General features: G+C 47.0%; 1 protein-coding gene across 1 annotated transcript; it reads right to left on the bottom strand.

Moving 5' to 3' along the window:
• Window positions 1-14,543: 14,543 nt before the first annotated feature.
• On the bottom strand, window positions 14,544-22,270 carry LOC100716197 (tubulin alpha-1B chain-like). Its single transcript, XM_003476059.5, has 4 exons — window positions 22,114-22,270; window positions 17,273-17,495; window positions 16,996-17,144; window positions 14,544-15,619 (listed from the first exon to the last, which is right to left on the bottom strand). Exons 1-4 carry the CDS (start codon window positions 22,114-22,116, stop codon window positions 14,639-14,641), a joined length of 1,356 nt encoding a protein of 451 aa, XP_003476107.2. The 5' UTR covers window positions 22,117-22,270; the 3' UTR covers window positions 14,544-14,638.
• Between the last annotated feature and the right edge of the window lie 1,982 nt (window positions 22,271-24,252).

Here is a 24,252-nt window from a genome sequence, read left to right as displayed (position 1 = left end):
AGGGCCCTGAGAGTGGGGAGGGTGGAGTTCAGTGTGGGCTGTGGTGAGGAGATTGGTGGGTTGGAGAGGAGGCTGAGGGAACCTTGGTGCTTTCTGCCGCAGCCTGGGCTCTGGGCCTCGGCTACCATTGGTCTGGAGCCCTATCCACCCCAGACTGCGACTTACCAGACTTACCCTTGGGGTCCGGCACTGTACCTCTGCACCAGAGGAGTGGTCAGGCCACACTTCTGGAGGACTAGCTCCAGCCTCTCTCTGTAGGGAGCTTTGAGAAGACGGGCCTTTGAGATCAGAGGTGGCTGGGACTGGGGAGTTCCAGACCGGGTTCTAGCTTTCTTTAGGCCCCCAGCTTGCTCTCCAGATCCTCAGAGAAGAGGGCCCCAGAGAGCCCTCTGTGGGGAGTGCACAAGGTGGGAAACTGGATGGGAGAAACCAGGCAGGGAAAGGCTCCTACTGCTCGGGAGGAGGAATCGGGTCTGGGAGAAGCTGGGTAGGGAAAGAGGTTTAGTCTAAAATCCCACCCAGCTGCCCTGCTTCCCACGGGGGCCAGCTATTCGCTGTGGTAGGAATTCAGGTCCATTTCTGTGTCCATCAGTAAAATGGAGATAATTGTGGCTTCTACCTCATGGTGGTGTTGGGGGGATTAAGTAAAAAAAAAAAGTGGTGTTTGTTTGTTTTGTTCTGTTTATGAGATAGGGAGATATTGGGATTTAGCTCAGCGGCATAAGCACCTGCCTTGGAAGCAGGCAGTCGTGAGTTCAATCCCTGGTACCGATAAAAATGGAAAAAAAAAAAAAAAAAAGACAGAGATAGGGAGATATGTAATTCAGGATGGCCTCAAGCTCACAGTGGTCTTCTTCCTGAGAGCTGGGATTACAGGTGTGCATCACCACACTCAGGTTTTTGTTTTTGTTTTTTTTCTTTTTTGCGGTACTGGGGATTGAACTCACAACCTCATGCTTGCCAGGCAGGCGCGTATGCTGCTAAACTAAATCCCCAGCCCCTATCACCACACTCAGGTGAAAATGTGCGTACACTTAGGACACACATTGTAAGTGCTGAAAAATATAAGTTATTTTATTGTATTTAATGTGTGTGTGTGTGTGTGTATGTGTGTGTATGTGTGTGTGTATATGTGTGTGTATGGTACGGGGGATTGGCTTGATTGTGTGATTTTCCTGCTTCAGCCTCCCAGAACACTGGGATTTCAGGTATGCTACGATAGCCAACTTATTTTTGTTATTATTAATCTTCTAAATGATATTGCCAGCCCCCAAGTGAAGTGAGGATCTGGGCCTCTTTTGGATTATTCACATTTGTGACTGAGAGCGGCCACGGGATAGAAGGAGCCAAGTACTGCCTGGTTCATGGCTGAAGGGAAGGTAACCTCATCCTGCCTTGTATACTAGGATTCTGAACATAGCTGCTGACTTAATGAGCTGTGTGTGTGTGTGTGTCTGTGTGTGTGTGTGTGTGTGTGAGAGAGAGAGAGAGAGAGAGAGAGAGAGAGAGATTTTGTGAGTGGCTCACCTCTGTTCACCCTATTTTCTTTTTCTATAATGGGTCTGATAATAATAGTGTCTACTTAAGAGCAGTGGAGGATTGGTCACAATGTGAAGCACTTAGGACTTGGCCCCAGTGCATGCTGTGTAGTGGCCAGCGTGACTGTGAGCCTTTCTTCCTCTGCCTCTCTCAGCTGCTCTGCTAAAGGCCTGGAGAGAAGCAGTGGGCTTCCAGGACAGCAGAATTAGGTTATTGGTGAGACTATTGCTAAATAGTGGACCTCCACCACATCTGACCAGCTGGTTATAGTGGTACAGACAAGAGTGGGAGAGGCTGCGTGAGCACAGGGGTTGGCAGCTGGCCTCTCTGCCCAGGTCAAAGGACAGTCATAATGCAAGTGAAGGACTCCACTGAAAAGGCAAGGAGCAGTCTGTAGACGGCCAAATGCATGGACCTGTGGTTTTGGAGCCAGAGTATTTACGGATGATGAAGTTCTCAGGGTATCCAGTGGGTGTGGACCGCTGAGCCTGCTAGGATAGAGCAAAAGGTCGTGAGAGAAGAGACCGTTCACCAGTCTGGGCACTGACCACTGACCAGCTATGGTGACCCGAGAGAGATTGCTATGTTTTTTTTTTGTTTTTTTTTTTTTTTTTTTGTCTTTTTCATCTTTATCGATACCGGGGATCGAACTCACAGCCGCCTGCTTGCAAGGCAGGTGCTTATGCCGCTGAGCTAAATCCCCAGCCCCGAGTTTGCTCCATAGGGAGCGTCTGTTTTTTCACCATCAGCGTAGGGATAAGGACTCCTAGTGTGTTAGGCTCATAGTAGCTGCTCACTTATCTTGGTTACCTTTTCCTGTTCCTGTCTGACCGTGAGGAAACAGGCACAGAGGAGTGGGGACATTTTCCTAAGTGCTAATAATTAGATGTCAGCTGGGGCCTGGCTTGAAGCCCAGGATTTTTTTCCTTTTTCTTTTTTGGTACCAGGAATTGAACTCAGGACCTCATGCTTGCCAGGCAGGTATAGTGCTGCTATAGCCCTGGCAGGGCCCAGGATTGGTGTCCACCTCTACTCCACATTTTGGGGACAGCACAGTCTCCTTCCCAAAATTCTTTTGCCAACCAGATTCAGACCAGTGGAGGACACCTGTGGTCCCAGCTACTACTTGGGAGGCTGAGGCAGGAGGATCACTTGAATCCAGGAGTTTGAAACCATTCTGGGAAGCACACTGGGACACCATAAAAAAGATTCTTTTGGGTTGGGGATTTAGCTCAGCAGCATAAGCACCTGCCTTGGTAAGTTCAATCCCCGGTACCGATTAAAAAAAAAGAAAAAGAAAAAGAAAAAAAGATTCTTTTGCCTGCTGCACCTAAATCAGTTCACTTGAGTTTGACTCTAAATGTCACACAAAAGCACTGTGGCTTGGTTCCTTGGTTGTCTCCCCTAGTCAAGACCTAAGGATCAGCAGGACAAAGCCACTCATCTGTGGTTACACTGGGGCTCTTCTCTGGGAGGCCAGGCCTGGGTTGGCCCTGCTGGTGGGCTGGGCTATCACCTGTAGGACCCAAGGGGAGGCTCAGGCAGGGGCATCTGGCGTCCCACTCTTCAAGGTGAATGCTCCAGCCCAGTATGGCTGCAGGGTCCCAGCTCACAGAGTGATCTCAAAATGAAGTTCTTCCTGCACCATCTCCGGGCTGGGGCTCTGCTCTGCCTGTTTGGGAATGCCCGGGCATCATTGAATCCTATTCCTTCCCTCGCTGCAGCCTTTAAAATAGTTGATGAGTCCTATATGCCAAGAACCAGGCTAAGCATTCAACACATTTTCACATTCAATCGCTTCTGACCTCGAACATCCTACCACATAGGTTTCTATGCTGATCCCATTTTACAGAATAAAATGGGAAGAAACTGAGCCACAAAGAGGTTAAGTAACTTGTCCTACTTCACAAAACTAATAAACTAATAATCTGTGTATGTCTGCCTCCCCATCCCGGATAATATGATCTGTGAAGATAGACATGAGACCATACTTGTGTTTAATGGGTGGTGTCTAACTCCAGACTTAGGTCCGCTGTTTTCAAGGCACCTGAAATCTTGTGGTTGTTTGTCTGCAAAATAGAGGTGTGCTGCTGCCATCTTCTGGTCAGAAACTAGAATGACATGTCTGCAGTCCGCATCTAAGCTAGTTCAGTGCAAAACTAAGGTGCAGGAATGCTGGAATTTTGCGTGATACTGAGCAATTACTTATTGTGATTTCTTTCTTCCTTCCCTCATTCCTTCTCTCCTTCTCTCCTTCTCTCCTTCCTACCTTCCTTCCTTCTTTCCTTCCTTCCTTCCTTCCTTCCTCCCTCCCTCCCTCCCTCCCTTCTTCCTTTCTTTCTTTTTGAGACAGGTTTTTCTCTGTAGTTCAGGTTGGCATCGAACTCACTGAGTAGCCCAGGCCGGTCTCAAACGCAGTAATCTCCCCTGCCTCAGCCTCCCAAATGCTGGGATCATAGGCATGTGCCACCATACCTGGATTATCATGATCTCCTTTTTACCCATGAGAAATCCAAGAAGTTATACTTCAGAGACACCCTGAAATTAGAAGTTCCAAGCCCTGATTCCATTCTTCCCCTAGGCCCTAAGAGCCTCCTCTGCCCCCTTTCCCAACAAAAAGCCAGGGCAGGAGGGCAAAATCTGTCTTCGACTCCTCCCCTAATCTTCTGCTCAGCCCATAGCTCCCAGTTCTGTTCTGAGCATGCAACTGCCTCTCTACTGCCTCACTGACCTTTCCAAAGAGCTCCTCTGCAGCTGAGAGCAGGGAAGACGTGCCCAGCAAGCCACACAGCCTGGCAGAATGCCAAAGGCCTCAGTTCCAGTGTGACATGGGGACTTGACCTACCTCAAAATCACCAGGTCCCATTGCTCCACCCAGGTCTTTGGAACCTCTGGGATCTGCATTTTAACAAACTCCCTGGGTGCTTTATAATGCCCACGAAAAGCTTAAAACACCTGGATTATAATTTCATTAAACTCTCCACCTTTATACCACTTCATTTTAAAAATTTCAAACCCAGGGAAAAGTTGAAAGAATGCAAACATGAACACCAATATTCCTCCTCAGATTTACAGTCATCACCGTTTTGTCCCAGTACCTTTGAAAGTGTCAGACAGCACGGGATTTTCCCCTTCAGCACACACCTCCTAAAAATCGTGGCATTTTCCAATGTAATTACATCTCTATTGGCCCATTTAAGATCAATATAATAATATTGCTTAGTCCACAGTCCATACTGTCCAGTTATTCCAGTAACATCTTTCTTAGCTGTTTCCTCCAGTCATGAATTGTATCTGGCCGTCACCTGGGCAGAGGGAAGAGCCAGGGAGGCGGGACAAGGCTGTGGTGAGCTGTCATGTTTAGAGGCTGGGGAAACATCAGTGACGGCAGAGGAGGTGTCAGAGGAGAGCAGAACAGTGAAGTTTGAGTTTGTGGTGCTCCTTAAATCCCAGAATTCACTCCTCCTCCTCCACCTTCTCTTTTTTCTCCTTTTCCTACAAGACGTACAGTCTTATTATGTTGCCATGGCTGGGCTTAAATCCTGGCTCAAGCAACCTTCCTGCCTCAGCCTCATGAGTAGCCTAGACTACAGGCATGTGTCACTGTACTGGGCTGTAGTAGACAGTTTTAGATGCAATGAAAACCCACTGGAAAGTGTTTTTTTTTTTTTTTTTTTTTGGTACCAGGGATTGAACTCATGACCTCAGGCTTGTCTGGCAGGCGCTTATGCTGCTGAGCTAAATCCCCAGCCCCCACTGGAAAGTTTTAAACAGAGAAATCACTTGATCTGATTTATGACTTTAAAAGGTCAATCTGAAGACAATTTTAGAATTGGGACAATCTATAAGAATTATTCCTAGGCTTCTTTAAAAATGAATGTCAATTTTTAGAAATGTGGGTATATGGGCTGGGGTGCAGCTACGTGCTTAGCACACCCAAGGCCCTGGGTCAATCCCTAGCACCATAGCCTTCCTAAATTACTAAAATCTGGTGGCTTAAAATGATCAAATTTTCTCTCATGGTTCTGGAATCCAAAGTGTACTCTGCAGGGCTATGCTCCTGAAGGCTCTGGAGAAGAATCTGTCTTTGCCTCTAGCAGCTTCCTCCAGTTTCCTTGGCTTGGGACATCATGGCAGTCTCTGCTTCTGTTGTAACATGGGCGTCCCCACCCTTCCCCTCCTCACCTGTCTCCTTCCCTCTCTTCTCTCCACCTCCTCTCCTGTCTTAGACAGGGGCTCACTATGTAGCCCAGGCTGGCCTTGAACCTGCAGTGATCCCCTGAGGCAGCCTCCTGAGGCTGGGATCACGAGTGTGCCCCACCACACTAGCTGCTCTTCCTTTCATGAAGGCATTGATCATTGCACTGCAGCTGACCCAGGTTGATCTCATTTCAATACCTTAAACTATGTCAGTAAAGAACATTTTCCCCCCAAATAAGAGTCTGGATGAAAAAAGAAAGAAAGAAGAGAAAAAAGAAAAGAAAGAGTGGCTTGGGTGTTTCAGCATTCAGGGGATGGGCTTGAGTGCTCGCACCAAGCCCAGGCAGGAATGAGTGGAAGACTGAGGCGCTAAGGGGCTGGGGATTTAGCTCAGCAGCATAAGCGCCTGCCTTGCAAGCAGGCAGTCGTGAGTTCGATCCCTGGTACCGATAAAAAGGAAAAAGACAAAAAAAAAAAAAAAAAAAAAGACTGAGGCGCTGGGCACAGGTGAAACCACCTGAAAAGATGCCCAGCCTCCTGGGGCTGCCAGCTCACCCCACTCCAGGGTGACATTCTCTTTCATGTCCTTGCAGTTGGTGACCCAAGAAGCAGTTAAGCCAAGCACCAGTTTGTCAGAATAGAAGTGGGTGGGGGACCAGGGGCACTTGCCGACCTGGGATGAGACCTTGGGTCCATCCCCAACATAGTACAGAACTCCAGCTTCTCCTCCTGGCCTCCCCTTGATCCACTTCAGGCTCTTGGTCTTGGCAGGAGAAGGGCTGCCTAGGACTGCTGAGCAGGCAGGGCTGGTGAGGGAGGACAGCAGCTCGCACCCGAGATGTCTCCTGGTGTCAAGCAAGAGGAATGAACCAGGGCTGGGGATTTAGCTCAGGGGCATAACTGCCTGCCTTGCAAGCGCGCAGTCATGAATTTGATCCACAGTACCAAGAAAAAAAAAAAAAAAAAAAAACCTGCAGTGAGGGCTGGTCACCCCAGAGGTGAAATGATCTTGAACATAGAGGTTCTTGTGCAAAGGACAGAAGCATTTACTAGCGGTAGAGAGAATCTCAGACACTGCCTCGGACCCCTGTTCTGACTTCCTCCTGCACAGGGCATGCCCTGAGGTCCTTAAAGTGGGACTGGGCCTGGTTATTTTGATGGCGGGGCTAGAGTGGAGTGTGAGTGATCTGCTCTGCAGCTGGAGAGCATCCATGTATTGATTTCTTTGGTGTTGGGGGTTGAAGACAGGGCCTGCTGTGTGTTAAGCATTTGCTCCATTTTTAGAATGGGCCACAATTGAGTACCCTAAGGAAAAGGGTGACCCCTCGCTGCCACTGTCACTTTCTGTGGCTTACTGGACTTGTCTTAGACAAGATGAGGAGGGTACACAGCCAGCCTGGAAGCCTCTCTCCTTTAGCTGCGGGACTACGACTCCTCTCCGCCTCAAGTCCAGATTCAAGTGGGTGGGAAACAGGCTCCCAACCCTCTCCTGATGAAGCTTCTGTGCACTGTGTACCCCTACCCTGGCTCATGGCCGACTGTCCCCTCGCAGGGCTTGTGCCCAAGGTGAGACAGGCCATCACCCAGGCTCCTCTGCACTCATGCTCTCACCCTTCCTTTTACAGGGAGAGTTGGGGGAACGGCTGAACAGCCACATCCAAGGTCTGCAGCCCTATAGACTGCTCAGCCTGTTCTCTGCCACAGCCACAAGGTCTCACCTGCTGGCAGAGCCAGGCTGAGGGTCCAGAGCCCGGGGATAGCCAGGCAGAGTGGCCTGATTGCCAGTGTCTGCTGTCTGCCACTCTCTAGGTGTCCTGCAGTGCTCTGAGGAGGAAGAAGGTGGAGATGGCAAAAGGGAGAGGTGACAGAAAGAGAAATGGAAGGGGAGAAACAGGAAGAGGGGAGACAAGGAAGGAGATGCAGAGGGGAGAAGGGAGGGAGAAAGGGGAAACCAAATGGGCCAGAAAAGGCTTTTGCCTGGCAGGCACCCAAGGCCCCATATGGAGAGACGCCCAGCTGAGTGACGTCAGTCCCCAACCTGCAGGTTTCAGCGTTCAGTCCGTGTCCCACTGGTCCCCTGCATTGCCCCTTGTCCACATGATTCTTGATCTGAAATCATGTAGGCAACTCAGGGAGATCTGGGGGGGCCTGGGGCAGACTCACGCTGACGGGCTTCCGGGGGAGGTGATTCTTCCTGAAACCTCCGTGCTCTTCTGTCCTTCACTGAAGATGGACCACACTTGGCTGGTGACGGGGAGAAGGCAGCACATTTGGGGGGCCTGCCCCTGTCCTCTGTGTTCTTTTGATTTCTGTTTTGAATTCTGCCAGGACTCCTGGCAAGCCTGCATGGAAGAAGCAGCTCAGTTTGGTTGACCAGAGCTGCGGGTAGAAGGCACCAAGCAATGAGGTATGGAAGTGGAAACAAGGGAGGCAATGTTTGGAAAAGGAATGGAAAAGGGGCTTCTACCCATTTGAAAAGTCCTGAAGCCAGGTAGCGTCCTAGTCCCACTATCAGGAGGCTGAGGCTGGAGAACTGCTTCAGCCTAGAAGCTCAAGACCAGCCTGGGCAATACAATGATACCTCGTGTCTTTAACCAATAAACTGATCAATAAAAGAGCTCAATGTTTTTATTATTATTTTACAAAAGTTTCTATAAATGCTTGCATAAAGCTTTCATGTTTTTAGAATGCTTTTAGCAGGAAGCAGTAGAAGCGCCAATTCAAAGTATCGTGATTTCTCGTACAGTGGTGGCGAGGCCAGGCATTTTTCACACCATACTACCCCAGCCCCCAGGAGGATTGCCATGAATTCAAGGCCAACCTGGGCTACATAGTTCAAGGCCAGCTCAGACTACATAGCAAAATAAACCAAAAATGAAACAAAAAACAGTGATGGTGAACCTTTAGCAGTTGCAGTGATATAAACAGCCAGGGACAACACAGGAGCTGTAGGTTCACCATCACTGTCCTGTAAAAAAATCCAAATAAGGGCTGATTAATCCAAGGGTTCAGCACTGGCCATGTGCCTAGTTTCTTTTCATCTTTCATCTTGGCCATGCGCAGGTGTCAGCTTTTAGCCTCATGTTTGTCCCCTCATGTCACAAGATGGCTGCAGCAACTTTAGGTGTATTGTACAAGCATCATGCGTTTTGGCCGGGGATTTAGCTCAGCAGCATAAGTGTCTGCCTGGCAAGCACAAGGTTGTGAGTTTAATCCCTGGTACTACAAAAAGAAAAAGAGAGAGACAGAGAGAGAAAGAGAGAGAGAGAGAGAGAGAGAGAGAGAGAGAGAGAGAGAGAGAGAGGAAGAATCACATACTCACATAATGGTCACGAGTTGCAAGGGAGAAAATTCTTTCTCTGCGTTCAAAAGCAAGGAAATTTCCCAAGAATGTCTTCCTTGTATCCCTGAGCTAGGAGACATTACCTCACCTCTAATTTCCATAATTACATCACTTGCTGGGCCCTTAACCAATCTCTGGCAAGGGGAATAGAATAGCCTTAATTAGATTGTGTTACTTTTGGACGAAGATTTGCCCTGGGATAGAAATAAACAAGTGGTTGCTGCAGGTGAGTCTCATCTTGTCTATGATGTGTGCTTATACTACCTAAGATTAAGACTGTGTACATGTGCAGAATCTCTACAACCCAAGGGGGACAAAAAAACTAAATATATTCCTTGTGGTGCCTAGCACAGTGACTCCACCAAATATTATTCTAAAAATTATGAATGTTCTAGGTGTGGTGGCAAATGCCTGTGATCCCAGCATGCAAGGGGCAGAGGCAGGAGGATCGCCTAGAGTTCCAGGTCAGGCTGAGCTATTAGTGAGTTCAAGGACAGCCTGCACTACACAGTGAGACCCTGTCTCAAAAACCAAAATAAAAAGAAATAATGAATGAAAGGTCAAGACAGGAACTGACTGGTACAATATGACCACTTTACCAGGAATATTTCTGTATTATTATCACTATTTCTATATTAATTTAGACATCTGTGAGCCCGATGAGATATTTAATAAGCACAAAGGAATAAAGAGAGAAGGTAAAAGGTGATGGGTAAGACTGTATTGATACGAGTTCCCCTTTCATAACTAAACTGGTGGTGTAAACAAAACAGGTATAATTAGGGAAATTTTATATTCTGTACACACTAATTTAACAACATTCCTGAACCCAAAAATGGGGTGTGTGACTCAGTGGTAGAGTGCTTGCCTAGCATGTGTGAGGCTCAGGATTCAATCCCCAGCACTGAGGGAAAAAAGGAAAGAATGTTTAAAAAGCATTTTCTGAAACCAGACTGGTGGCACACACATGCAATCCCTGTACTCTGGGAGACTGAGGCAGGAGGATCACAAACTTGAGCCCAGTCTGAGCAACTCGGCAATTTAGAGAGCCCCTGTCTCAAAATAAAAAATACCATGGATGTATTTCAGTGCAAAAGCCTTGAGTTCAGTGGTTTAACCCCAGTAAGGCAACAGCAACAAATATCTGTTCTGTAGTATAACTGAAACAGACATCCAGTTGTACAAGGTTCATTGATACTAAATATTTCTGTCCTGTTGCAGACTTAAGGATTGCCAAGGAGAAGAATCATGTTCCCAGAAAAACCAGGTGCTTGGAATGAATGGGACAGTGACAGGCTAATGAGATGACACAACAGGGCAATAGTGGCTGCAGGCCACTTACCATCCTGCCACACACACACACACACACACACACACACACACACACACATACACACACACACACACGGCTGTCTTCCTTTTGACTTGGTCTGTGTCTCCTAGACAACCACCCTTGAGCCATTGGCTGGGTCATCTCCCCAGGGTCACCTTGTGGCCTTGGCTGACAGGCAGTGTGTGTCCTGTTCTGGCCCAGTACCCGGATGGGGAGGCCATGCTTCAGGAGGGAGGTGTCCTGTCTGCACACCTGCTGCCCTTTTGTCAGCAGGAACCTATGCAGGTGATAGCAGCATCCTGCTGGGACACTGCACCCCCAGGATCTGAAAATTGATTTGCTGAGATTCAAGCAGCCTGGAAAAAATGTTCCCTCACTCAGCAGTGAGGCTCAGGACTTGAGGGTGAGCAGCGGCAGGAGCTGCCCCTCTGGCTGTGTGCACTCCACCTGGGCTTGGGGCTGTGCCCTGACTGAGCGGCAGGGAATTTTCCTACACTTTCTGTGTGGCTGTGCCTCATCTAGTGCTTGGGGACAGCCTGTCTCTGTGTGCTTTGTGTCCCAGGCTCGTGAGGCCTCCAAGTAAACACAATGACTTTCCCTGGACTGCATGGAGACCACCAGAGTCAGTTCTGGGGTCAAATTTCATTTCCACCAGTTTCTGGGCAGCCCTAGGCCAGATAGCGCTGGCAAATGGTATAGCAACATCCTTCGCAGGGTGAGGATATTGTGAAGCTTATGAGACACAGAAGCTTCAAATATATCCCTTCTTCTAACTGCTCCACTCAGGGCTGCCATATAACCTTCCAGAGGTCTGAGCTCACTCTGATCTGGGATTTCAGGTTTTTAAAAAATTTTCTAACCCACTTGGTGGTCTTCTGGCCTGACAGATTCCCGCTGGTGCACAGGCATTTGCCACCTGTTTCCAAGACACTTGGAACCATAGGTAGGGAGCAGGCTCTCTGCTCCCCAACTGAAAACAGCCTTGCTGGGCAGGTACCAAGGCTGTAGGCTGGAAGTGGTCTAAGGCCTCAGTTGAGCAGCCAGATTCTGAGGCCACAGCCAACCCCGACAGCCAGCACCTTCTCAGGCTGTGTCCATTTATGCTGCAGTTTGGATTTTCCATTTGTGCCCAATGCCAGAGCAGATGATTGTCAGTCACAAAGTGGTGACCTAGACCTTGGAGTATATTTGCTCTTGCTGCAGGCTAATTTCTATTCACTCTCTCGCCCACGCAAAAGGGGAAAGCATCTTTACAAGGACAGAGCCCTCTCCAGACACTGGCACTTTGCTCTTCTGATTCCCCAGGCTCTGTTCTACCGGAATATTTTTGCTCAGCTAAACTCCTCTCACCTTCTCCCAACCCACACCACTGCGGCTGCTGAAAGCTTTCCAACTCTTCATATCTTGGCACATTTATAAAATAATTCTCATCAGTCAGGCTTACTGAAGAAATCAGAGGGGCTGCTCCCAGCCAGGGGCTTCAGGTTGCTCAGACCATTCTGAAGGGATCACATGTGGGCACCCCAGTCCTATTCTCAGGGCACCCTGTGTGGGAAACACTGGCTTAGAGAAATGGCCCTCTCAGCCAGGCATGGTGGTGAATGCCTGTAGTCCCAGAACTGGGGAGGCTGAGGCAAGAGGGTCATTTGAGTTCAAGGCCAGCAACTACATGGGTTTACTCTCTCCTCACACATATACACCCTTTCAGATATTGTGAGGTGTCATGCTTAGCTGCAGCTGCAGGACTTACCTGCTCCTTACAGATGTCCTAGGCGCAAGGGTGACTCCAGGAGCCCCTGTGGTGGGTCAGCCACTTCTCCAAGGTTTTTATCCCAGTCTTGCACCCTGACCCCAGCTGTAGGAACAGCCTGGCCCATCTGAGAGGCAGCCAGGTTAATTTGTGCATAGGGATGGGGCTCAGCAAGAGCATTGCTCTGCCCCAAGAGCACAAAAGCCCACCTTTCTATAGCAGGGTGTGGTGATGCATGCCTGTAGTTGCAGCACTTGGGAGACTGAGGCAGGAGGATCATTGCAAATTTGAGACCATTCTGAGCTACACGGTGGGCTCAAGGCCAGCCTGAAAAATGTCTTGAGCACATAGGTGATCTCAGACTGTGGAAGTTTACGTTATGCTCATTTTTTGAACAAATGACTTTGGTAATATTGATGACCGGACCCAAATTATGCTGGGCTACATCCCCAGCCCTCTTTTGATGATAATAGGTACCAAAGACACCAGTCGGAAAGAGACGGTCACTAGGTGACATCAGAATACAGTAAGTCATGGAGCAAGGGTGAACATGGCTCAGCCCTGCACCCCAGCCCCTTGCCCCCAGAGAGCAGCCATGCATCAAAAGTGGTCCCTTTTACTCCCTGTCCTTCAACACTGCTGGTTTATACTTCCAGCCTCACCACAGGTACTGAACAGCAGTCAGCAAGCTCTCTGGCCAGCCACGCCCAAGTCATTAACCCTCAGCCCTCAAGAATCCTGCAGCTTCCAACAGGTGCTTCATTGTGGGTTCAAATGAAGGAGTCTGCTCTCCTGACTTCCCAACATACACCCAACTGTCCCTACTTCAGACATTCTCTGTAATACATGCTTGGTCAAGTAACAATACCTTATGTCAAGCTTGTGGTCATTGTTTTTGTTAACCACCTCCATTTGCTCTAAACAGTAACTCTTTTAGTATAGTGTTTGACATTCTGCAGGTCTAAAGGAAAAATATTAACAGGCTCTCCCCACATAACAAATAGAAAGCATATGGAGCCTATCCCAGACCTTGAGAATTACACTCAGTACTTGAATATCTACAGGTCATCCTCATCTATATTTTAGTGTAAGTAGTGATTCAATGTATCTGAGCCACCAAATAAATATGTCACCACTCATCAGTTCAAAATGAAACAGACCAGGGAACAGAAGATTGCAGAGATACCGGAAATTTTGGATAATCAGGTGGCTAGTTACAACAGTGCCCACCTGTAATCCCAGCCACTTGGTAAGCTGAGGCAGGATGATATAGTGGTGGAAAAGTTAAAAATCAAGTCCGATACTATTAAAGCAAGATGTGCTCATCCTGCCCGCCACATAGACCATTATATGCAGCCTTGACTACACAGCTGCAACGTAGAGACCGTCCAACCTTACTCAGTCTGACCACATCCATCTGAACAGCCTCGTTGTCTGACATATAAACACTGTTTTCAAGGATAAAAGTCAAAGGCATGCTTAGTTTCAAACACCCCTTCAGCCCCAGCTCCCGCACTAGTTTCTTTCTCCTACCATATGATGAACAATTCCTTTTTAAGTAAACCTGCTTAGAACAAATCAGCTTGACAACATATGACCTGACGAACGGATTTGCTATTGGCTTTTGTACTTCCTGCTTGCAACTCTATAAAAACTAAACCCAAAATTAACTGGAGGCTGGTGATTTGGACTTGATCTCACCAGCCTGCTAGCATAATAGTTACCCTCTGACTCTTCAGTGCAAAGGATTTTCCATTTGGTTTGATATCAGACTTCCACAACAGCAAAATTTAAGACCAACCTGGGAAACTTCAGATTTATCTTGCGTTTGCCAGCAGGTGTTATGCCAGAGCTATACCCCCAGCTCCTAGGGCAATTTAAATCTCATCTTTTAAAAACAGGTTTAAGGGCTGAGGACTTAGCTCAACAGTGTAAGTGCCTACCTGGCAAGCACAAGATCATGAGTTTGATCTCCAGTACCAAAAAAACAAAAAAAGTAAAAATAGGTTTAAGCCAGGTGTGGGGTGCACACCTGTGATCCCAGCACTGGATAGCTTGAGGCAGGAGGATCACTGCAAATTTGAGGCTAGCTTGGGTTTCATAGTGAGTTCAGGTCCAGTCTGGACTACATATGAGACCCTGACTCAAAAAAAAAAAAAGGACTTAGGATAAAGTGTAGTGCTTCCCAGGTTCAGCCTACAATAGTGACTTAGCAAGATCTGGTTCTCAAAACTTAAAAGTTGTTTTAAAAACAGTTGAGGATAAAGTTCAAGGCAAAGGCCCTAGGGTTTAATCCCCAGTAACAGAAAAATCAGGTGGCCCATGTACCATCTCAATTGGTCTTGGACAAGTATCTACCTTGATTCAGAAGCCAGACATTTAAATGTAAACATTTTTATTGACAGTTTAGAGCTTAAACAATTCCACAGAACAGAAAAAGTAGCTGAGACAATGGAGTGTCACAGCACAAAGATTAATACTCTTCACCCTCATCCTCACCCTCACCCTCAGCACTATCTGCTCCAACCTCCTCGTAATCCTTCTCAAGGGCAGCCATGTCCTCCCGGGCCTCAGAAAACTCCCCCTCCTCCATCCCCTCACCCACGTACCAGTGAACAAAGGCACGCTTGGCATACATCAGATCAAACTTATGGTCCAGGCGAGCCCAGGCCTCAGCGATGGCTGTGGTGTTGCTCAGCATGCACACAGCCCTCTGCACCTTGGCCAGGTCTCCACCAGGAACCACAGTAGGAGGCTGGTAATTAATGCCAACCTTGAAGCCAGTGGGGCACCAGTCCACAAACTGGATGCTGCGCTTGGTCTTGATGGTGGCAATGGCAGCATTAACATCTTTGGGGACCACATCACCACGGTACAACAGGCAACAAGCCATGTATTTACCATGGCGAGGGTCACATTTCACCATCTGGTTGGCTGGCTCAAAGCAGGCATTGGTGATCTCTGCTACAGTGAGCTGTTCATGGTAGGCTTTCTCAGCAGAGATGACAGGGGCATATGTGGCCAGAGGGAAGTGGATGCGGGGGTAGGGTACCAGGTTGGTCTGGAATTCTGTCAGATCAACATTCAGGGCTCCATCAAATCTGAGGGAAGCAGTGATGGAAGACACAATCTGGCTAATAAGGCGGTTCAGGTTAGTGTAGGTGGGGCGCTCAATATCAAGGTTTCTACGACAGATGTCATAGATGGCCTCATTGTCTACCATGAAGGCACAATCAGAGTGCTCCAGGGTGGTGTGGGTGGTGAGGATGGAGTTGTAGGGCTCTACAACAGCTGTGGAGACCTGGGGGGCTGGGTAAATGGAGAACTCGAGCTTGGACTTCTTGCCGTAGTCAACGGAGAGACGCTCCATCAGCAGGGAGGTGAACCCAGAGCCAGTGCCCCCACCAAAGCTGTGGAAAACCAGGAAGCCCTGCAGACCTGTGCACTGGTCAGCCTGAAAAAGGAGAGTTAATGTTAGTGTCGAGACATCTAGTGAAAGCCGCCAATAGACTTAATAAATCTATGATTTAAAAACTTTTGAGGCCGGGTGTGGTGGCACACTCCTGTAATCCTAGCACTTGGGAGGCTGAGGCAGGATTGCTGTAAGTTCAAAACCAGCCTGGGCTACAAAGTGAGCTCAAGGCCAACTTGAACTGCATAGTGAGACCCTGTCTCAAAAAGACAAAAAGCAAGTAAAATTTAAAAAATACAAACTTTCAAATAGAAGCTTTTATAATTGCTTTCTTAGTAAATGCTAAGTGCCAAGTAATTAAAAAACTTTCCACAACAGATTCTGGAAGGCAGGGGTTGGGGTGGGACACTAGCTAAAAGGGCTATTTTAAAAAATGAGTTTGGCCAGGAATATAGTTTAAGGGCACAGTGCAAGGTCCTTAGTAAGATTCCCAGGACAAAACAAAACAAAACCTTTCATTTTCTCAGGTAGAGCTCCCACGGCCTGGAATGGTATAAGGCTTCAGTTTTGCAGTCTCTGGTGCTCTTGCTGTGGGTGCACAACAAAGGCAACTAGAGCACTGTGCAAAAAAGCTGCCCTTGTGCAGTGCAGGTTATTGAAAATTAAATTGTACTTGGAATTGCACTAGGCCTAGCAAGCACTTAATGTAACAGTAGGTATAACATTTGGGCAAGGTCAGTTACTAACAGAATTTCACAAGACCTCACTCACATCACTGGAGGAGTGAACTCAGGGCCTTATATATGCCCAAAAGTACTACCTCTGAGCTCACTCTCCAACCTGTGAACTTGATGAACATATAGCACAGGCCCAGATTGTTTTAAAATCAGTTTGATCAATCAGCTACATGTAGGAGTAGCTACTTACTCAGTGTAACTAAAATGACCTAAAAAGGGATGAAATCTCAGTTGGAAGATAGGAGGCTTAATGGTCTTAAATGTCAGTGACACTGTTAAGGATTCCCTGTTCTCATTCTGACACCAGGTAAATTGCCCACAGTGAAGATATGAGCACAACTGTCCAAATCAGCAAGAGTATGTACCCTTTGTGACAATTGTCCCATAACCCAAGACTATCTGAAGGCCACTTAATGTAGAGAGCAGCCCAGGGGTCATTTTAATTGCAAGGAATGATTCTCATAGTTTGGGCAGCCATGGTTAGGGCACATGCATCTAATGCCAGCATGTGGGAGCCTGAGACAGGAGGATCTCAAGGTCAAGGCCACCTTACGCCACACAAGAGTTTAAGGCCAGCTTGTTGAGACTGTCTCAACAAACAAAAAACTGGCAAAAAAAAAAAAAAAAACCAAACAAAAACACTCTAACCCCAATTTAAAATGTTTAAAGTGCTATACTTACCAGTTTCCGAATTCGGTCCAAGACTAGGTCAATGATTTCCTTGCCTGTGGTGTAGTGCCCACGGGCATAGTTATTGGCAGCATCTTCCTTGCCTGTGATGAGCTGCTCAGGGTGAAATAGCTGGCGGTAGGTACCAGCACGTACTTCATCTGGAAGAGGAGAAGAAACCCATTGCCCATTACTAAAAACCTGCAGGCACATGCTCAAGCCTGGAGCCTCGACAGAGCTTAGGCCCTAGCACTCTGGGAAATCCCATGGGTGTCCGAGGTCCTCTTACCAATGACTGTGGGTTCCAGGTCTACAAACACTGCCCTGGGCACATGTTTGCCAGCACCAGTCTCACTGAAGAAAGTGTTGAAGGAGTCATCTCCTCCCCCAATGGTCTTGTCACTTGGCATCTGGCCATCGGGCTGGATGCCATGTTCCAGGCAGTAGAGCTCCCAGCAGGTGTTGCCAATCTGGACACCAGCCTGGCCAACGTGGATGGAGATACACTCACGCTGTGGTGGGAGGGAGAAAAAGTGTCAGAATGACACACAGATGAAAAATGTCATATCCAGATGATTAATTAGCTTTCAAAGACCGCTACCCACTTTCCAGAGAATACTCTTGTCCGGGGACTATTTCATAAACAAAAACTCTTTGTTAAAGGTGGGCACAGTTGGCACATGTCCATGATCCCAGCTATTCTTGAGGTTGAGGCAGGAAGACACAAATTCAAGGCCAGCTGGAGAATTTAGTGAGACTGTCTCAAAAAATAAAAAAGCTGATGAGGTATCTCATTGACAGAGTACCTCATGCATCTGACCCACAGTATAGGGGGGAGTGAAATCTTCATGAAAGACATAATTCAGAAAAACACACTTTGGAAGACCAGATATGCTGATGGGCTTCCATGCAAAGCACAAGCCTTGCTTTGTAGCCACCAATCAAGCTCAGATTTTGCATTTTAGAATGGGACAAGCTGTTCTATTAGCAACACAATTTCAGCTCCCCCCAGCTCCTGTGAAACATGCCTGCTGATTCCTTAAACTAATATAAAATTCCCCGCTCCAGGGCTGATTCATTCTTTGTGTGATTGTATAATTCCTGAATTCATTCTGGTACCTCTTTGATCCTATTCTTTTTTCGGTACCAGGGATCGAACTCAGGACTGCCTGCTTGCAAGGCAGGTGCTTATGCAGCTGAGCTAAATCCCCAGCCCCTGATCCTATTCTTTACTTGAGCTTCTTCCTCTCCCCTTGAGAACCAATTTATACCAGCAACTCTAGCTATGACTCATGGGGAAAATGCTTGACAAGAGCAGTAAACTGTATTTTAAGTGTGGTCAGAGCAGCCTTTTCAGCCACTGGAAAAAACTTTTCATGTGTGGGGGTCTTTTTGAGACAGGCTTCTATACAGTTCAGGCTGCTCTTGACTCACTTTGTAGCCCAGGATGACCTCAAACTCACAGCAATCCTCCTGCCTCAGCCTCCAGAAGTGCTGGGATTACAGGCATGCGCCACCATGCCAAATTAAAAATCTTTATTTTTTAAAGAATCTAATCTTTAGAAGAGCATCCTTTGATTTTTTTGTTTTTGTTAAGACAGGGTCTTGCTATGTAGTTTAGACTGGCCTTAAACTATGTAGTCCAAGCTGACTTCAGATTCACAATAATCCTTCTGCCTCAGCCTTCCATGAATCATACAGGTGTGTGCCATCATGCCTGGGGCCACCATCAAGTCTTGCAGGGATGGCATGTTAATAAAGGTGAGCAGAATTATCAAGATTTAACTATAATAGTTTAAGAAATTAGCTGCTTCCTGGAAGAATGCACATTTATCTCCTACTATAGGCAGATTTTTCCTCTCTAGTAGTGGGCACTGAATCCAGAGACTGTACTACTGAGTTATACGCCCAGCCCTTTGTATTTTTTGAGACGGCGTTTCACTAAATTGCTTAAATTGCCCAGGCTGGGTTTGAATTTGTGATCCTCCTGCCTCAGCCTCCTGAGTAGCTGGGATTATCGGTATGTATTATTATGCATGGCTATGGAGGAATTTTTTTTTTTTTTGGTACCTGGGATTGGATTGAACTGACAACTGTGTACTTACAAGACAAGTACTTATGCCGCTGAGCTAAATCCCCAGCCCAGAATTTTTGAAATTCTAGGATTTTAAAGATATAACACCTGTAGGGAAATATTTGTTTCTTTTCATTTCTGAACATGGCTGTATAAACCTAGCTCCTCAGAAGCTGAGGCAAGAAGATTGCCATTTGAGACTCAGCTCTAGGGTCCCTTGCCTAGCATGGGTTCCAACTGACACAGGAAGAAAAAAATGCCAGATGGAAAATAGCCAAAAAATTTATTAAAAAAAAAACAAATCAAAAAACTCACATAACTACCATTATTTTCCCCAAATAGTACGATTTCAAGTTGTTTTTGAGACTACGTCTCCCTATACAGGCTTTGAACTTGGTATGTAGCTCAGGCTGGCCTGAGCTTAGCCTCTGGAGTGGTAGGACTATAGGTAAGTATCGACATACCTTATTTATTTTTGGATGCAGGGTCACTGTGTAGCCCAGACTGGCCTTGAATTCTCAGAGATTCTCTCAGGTCTGGAATTATAGGCACGTGCCACCACACCCAGCTGTGTCTTGAGTTTTTAAAAGTTTAGCCAATAAAAAACCAATACAAGAAAATTTTGCCAGGTGTTGTGGCACAAGCCTATAATCCCAAACACCTGGGAATCTGTGGCTAGAGGACCACAAGTCCAAACCCAGCCTTTGCAGCATAGCAAGTACTGAATGTCCCTCATCCCCCAAAGACAAAAGAGAAAAAAATGAAAATTGAACACCAGATACATTCTTCAAGGTCCTAGTTTCATAACTTAATATATAACAATCCCATTGCTTTCCACCTTTATGATCACTACTTTCCCATGTATGCTCCCCATAAAATAATTGAGGTTCCTGAGCACATTAGCAAGTTTAGTACTACCTGGAACTACTGGCCCAGCTCTAGGGCTCTGGAGAACAGAAGCTGTTTGTTCTAGAGAGCCTCTTACTGTTTACTGCTATGTTGGGTTTACCTTTATCTGAACTTTGGAAACTACTGCCACACAAACCGGCAAGAACCAGCCATCTGTTCATGATAAACCCAGGTTAAGCCCAGGCAAATAAGGTACTATATCTGAGAAGATCCACTCAAGCAAACTACTTCCGTAATGGCAATCTTAGAAATGCAAAGTGATACAAGCAGGAATTCCACCCCTTTAGAGGCTCAGGCAGAAAGACCACCAACTCAAGGCCAGCATATACATAAACATATACGTATAAAGACCCAGTCTCAAAACACCCAAAAAAGCAAAACCAACAATCTGTTTTCTTTTTCCTTGGTTTTTGGCCTCACACTCAAAGGCTTTGGCCTCAGTATCCCGAGCGCTGGATTACAGGTGTGCACAATCCTAACCTTTTAAAAAGATCATTGTCTAGCTGGGCAAGATAGTTACAGCACTCTGGGACCCTGAGGCTATGAAGAGCACAAATTCAAATCCAGCTGGGCAACGTGGTGACTTGGGAGACACAGAACCAGGCTGTAGGCTGTCTTGAAGTTCACCATATAAAGGCATTGGCCATTTGTCTTCCAGTCTGAATGGCCCCTGGGGTGAGGGATGATGTAAGGCACAGGTGAGTCAGTCTCATTTTAATTGAACGTGTAGCAATTGTCTTGTTAAAAAATACCCACAGAGGGGGCTGGGGATTAGCTCAGCGGCATAAGCCCCTGCCTTGCAAGCAGGCAGTCCTGAGTTCGATCCCCCGGTACCCATAAAAACGAAAAAGACAAAAAAAAACCCCACAGAATCTGTGCTTTTCTCTAAACAGGTGTGCCACTCTGCTCTCTTGTACTTTAAACAGCCCTGTTTCTAAATCACTTTTGCGCCTTGCTTCCTGACTCAAAGCAATTTGTTAGTTACACATGCTTTCTGTAACTGTGGTCAGCCTCTAAACATTCTAGTCAGCTGTTCACTGTGTTCCTTTAACAAAAAGCTACTATTTTGAAACACAGGCTACAAGGATACTTGTTTAAAATAACTTCCTTTAGATACTTTCAATAGGTGTTGTCTTAGTTGTTTCCAATACCTTTGGGAAGAGTCATAGAAAATTCTCAAGACCTTATAATTTTTTCCATGGTAGTTGAGATCAAACTCAGGGCCTTGTACATCTTTTGCAAGTGCTCTATCAATGAAGTAATTAGACTTGCAGCCCCACTGCTTTTTTTCTTTTTTGTGAGACAGGGTTTCCTTACATAGCAAAGGCAGTCTTAGAACTTACTTATGTAGCCCAAACTCGTCTCATACTTGTTGGCCATCCTCCTGCCTCAGCCTCCCCAGGGCTGGGATATGATAGGCTGCCACCACACCCAGCTCTAACTTCCTGTTTCTTGAAAGGTGAACTAAGAACACACTTTTAGTACTAATTTACTTTGGTTTTGCAAGAAAATACCATTTTAGGGGTTTGTTTCTGAAACCTGGTTTTAAGTCGAAAGCTTCTAATTATAAATATCCTACTAAGTTAACACTAGAAAGGCAGTATTAGCAGGGACAGGTAATTATTTCCTTCAAAGGAGGAGCTCCCTTTCTCCTCAGGTGCAACTGCCAGCACTCAGAGCTGGACACAGGTGACTCAGCAGCCAGTCACTGGGCGTGGACGGCCGCCCGGAAGTGAGTGCACCGGGTGGTGCGCAGGGTCCTCCACGGTGGCAGCTAAGACAGTGGGAAGATGAGGCCACTCGAGAAGAAATGCGGGTAGAGACCTCAGTTTCTCCAAGTTCTGGGGTCCATGTGAAGGTTCCCGGCCCCTACAAGCGCGGTGGCGGGCTGTGGCGGGAGTGGAGTATGACCGCTCAGTGAGACACTGTTCCCTTCCACCGAGGATGGTGCCCCAGTGGCGCTTTCGAGCCTGAAGCGGGACGGATCGGGCACCTTTCCCCGCCTGGCAGCCGCAAGCTAGCAGGACCCTAGAGGGCAGGAGCTACGGGAGCCATCGCGGGCCCCACGTGCACTCCACAGGTCTCCGCACCCCTGCCAATGCATCCTCTAGCCCTCCCCAGCACCCCGCGATGCCCCTGCCACTCACCATAATGGGAACTTAAAAGAGGTCAGCGGCGTCGGAGGAGCGAACGCAGGGAGTAGGTGAGGATCTCCCAATGTCAGACCGCAAGGAGTCCGCGGGGAGCAGCACTGCGCGGAGCCCGCCCGCGAGGGCCTATATCTACCCCGCCCGCACCACGTGTAGGGGGCGGCACGCGGCCCCGCCCCGGCCAGAGCCCCGCCCACAGATGGGGCGGGCGGCGGCGATTGGTGGGTTCAAAAGTTCAAACCAAACTCGACGTCCGAGCCAGGGGTGGGAAGGGAGGAGGCAGCTCAGGCCTGGGAATGGGCGGGCGGCGAAGAAAGAGTAGGCGAGCGCGTTGTCCTGAGAGGACGAGGCTGCACCCAGGTGGGCAAAACCCTAGCCCAGTCACGCGCCAGGTGAAGGGGGCGGGAACCGCGCCCCGGAAAGCTCCGCCTCCCCCGCCCCGCCCCGCCCAGGCCCGAGCTGGAGGAGGCGCCGCGCCTCAGGCGTCTGGTTGCAACAGCAGATGCTAGTGTGAGCAGCTGAGGCGCCCAGGGAAGGCTGCTTCCCGTTCTGGGGCTTGATGATCACCCAGGGGCTTTACACCTGCGTTCGCACTTTTTGGTTGTCTTTCTTTACATGTCTTACTAGCTCCTCTTACTTACTAGGAAGTGCAACCGATTTTTCAGTTCATGATTAATTGCTGTCATTTTTTTCAATGTAACACAAGTAGATACCAATAAAATATTAAAAAGCACTCTTGTTTTCTTGAAAAAATAAAGTTTCATAACAAAATAGAGAATAACAACAATAGTTAATACATTGTGTACCATAATTTAATCAAATGTTACTCAGAATAGAAGTCAGATTAAAAAATATCTTATGAAAAAAGGAAACATAGAGGCATGAGATACATCACAGCGGCAAGCGCCTGCCTGGCAAGCACAAGGTCATGAATTCAATTCCTCATACCAAAAACAAAACAAAACAAACAAAAACATAGGCCTTGTGTGGTGGCACATGCCTGTAATCCCAGCACTTGGGAGGCTGAGGCAGGAAGATCATTTGGGCTACCAAGTGAGTTCAAAGCCAGCCAGAACTACATAGTGAGACCCTGTCTCAAAAAAGAAAAAAACACAAAACTTTCTTTTCAACAACTAAGAGAAACTAGTTGTTTAAATGAAACAAAGCATATATGTTAAAATATTTTTGAAATAGTAAAATAGAAAATTTGACCTCACTTCCTATTTCTCTATATTCTATTTTGATTATATATATATAATCAAAATATTTCCTATTGCTCTATATTCTATTTTGATTATATATATATATATATATATAGTTTCTCATCTAAGAGAAATCAGAAGATTTTTTTCCTCTTGAGACGGCTCCTAAGATGTTGCCCAGGCTAGTCTCAAAGTCTTGACTCAAGCAATTTTCCAAGTACTGAGTAGTAGGGCTCCAGGTATGTGCCACTAGTTGGTGATTCTCAGTTTTTGAATACTACCAAGTGGAGTAGTTGCTTTTTCACACTGCATTACATTTCATCCACACCACAAGCCTTATTTGCTATTGTCCCCATTTTACAGTTGGGCGGATCAGGGCTCAGAGGAATTAAACCAGTTGAAGGTCTGGCAGTGGGAAATGGAGCTGAAGTTAGATTCCAATTGTGACTGCCCTTCAAATATGCTACTCTGACCAGATCTACAAAGTTCATTTTTCAAAACCATTCTTTATTTCAAGTCAGATTTTACAGCTCCTTTTAAGTTCCTGCAAATCCTGAGGGCTTTGAGAGCCAGTGTCAGTTCAGAAGGAGAAGTGACAGGACCTGAGTAACTTTTGTTTCTGTGCACTTTCATCTTACCTTAGCTCTTAAATTCTTCAAAGCATCTCTGAGACAGAGTTTATGGAAATACTGAGAGAACAAAAGCTATTGTTCTACAAATTAGAAGTTATGAAACTTTCTCTGGAAGTAGGAAAGACAAAGTGAAAGAAAAACTGCGTTTTGGATACAGAACAGGCAGAACTCTGTCGTAGACTGATCGGTCCTTCAACCGTCCAAATGAGTGGACAGCGAAGGCTTAAATAAGTGAGACAAGTCGTATGATTTTGGGGTTCCAAGACGATCAAAACCTTCTAGCAGAATTCAAAATTCTCTGG

This window comes from Cavia porcellus, unplaced genomic scaffold, assembly GCF_034190915.1.
Source record: "Cavia porcellus strain 051 isolate PalLab524CR breed Dunkin Hartley unplaced genomic scaffold, mCavPor4.1 scaffold_8, whole genome shotgun sequence".
NCBI classification, from domain to species: Eukaryota; Metazoa; Chordata; class Mammalia; order Rodentia; family Caviidae; genus Cavia; species Cavia porcellus.
Note: the sequence above shows the minus strand (reverse complement) of the source record. Positions and strands in the feature narration are given on the sequence as shown.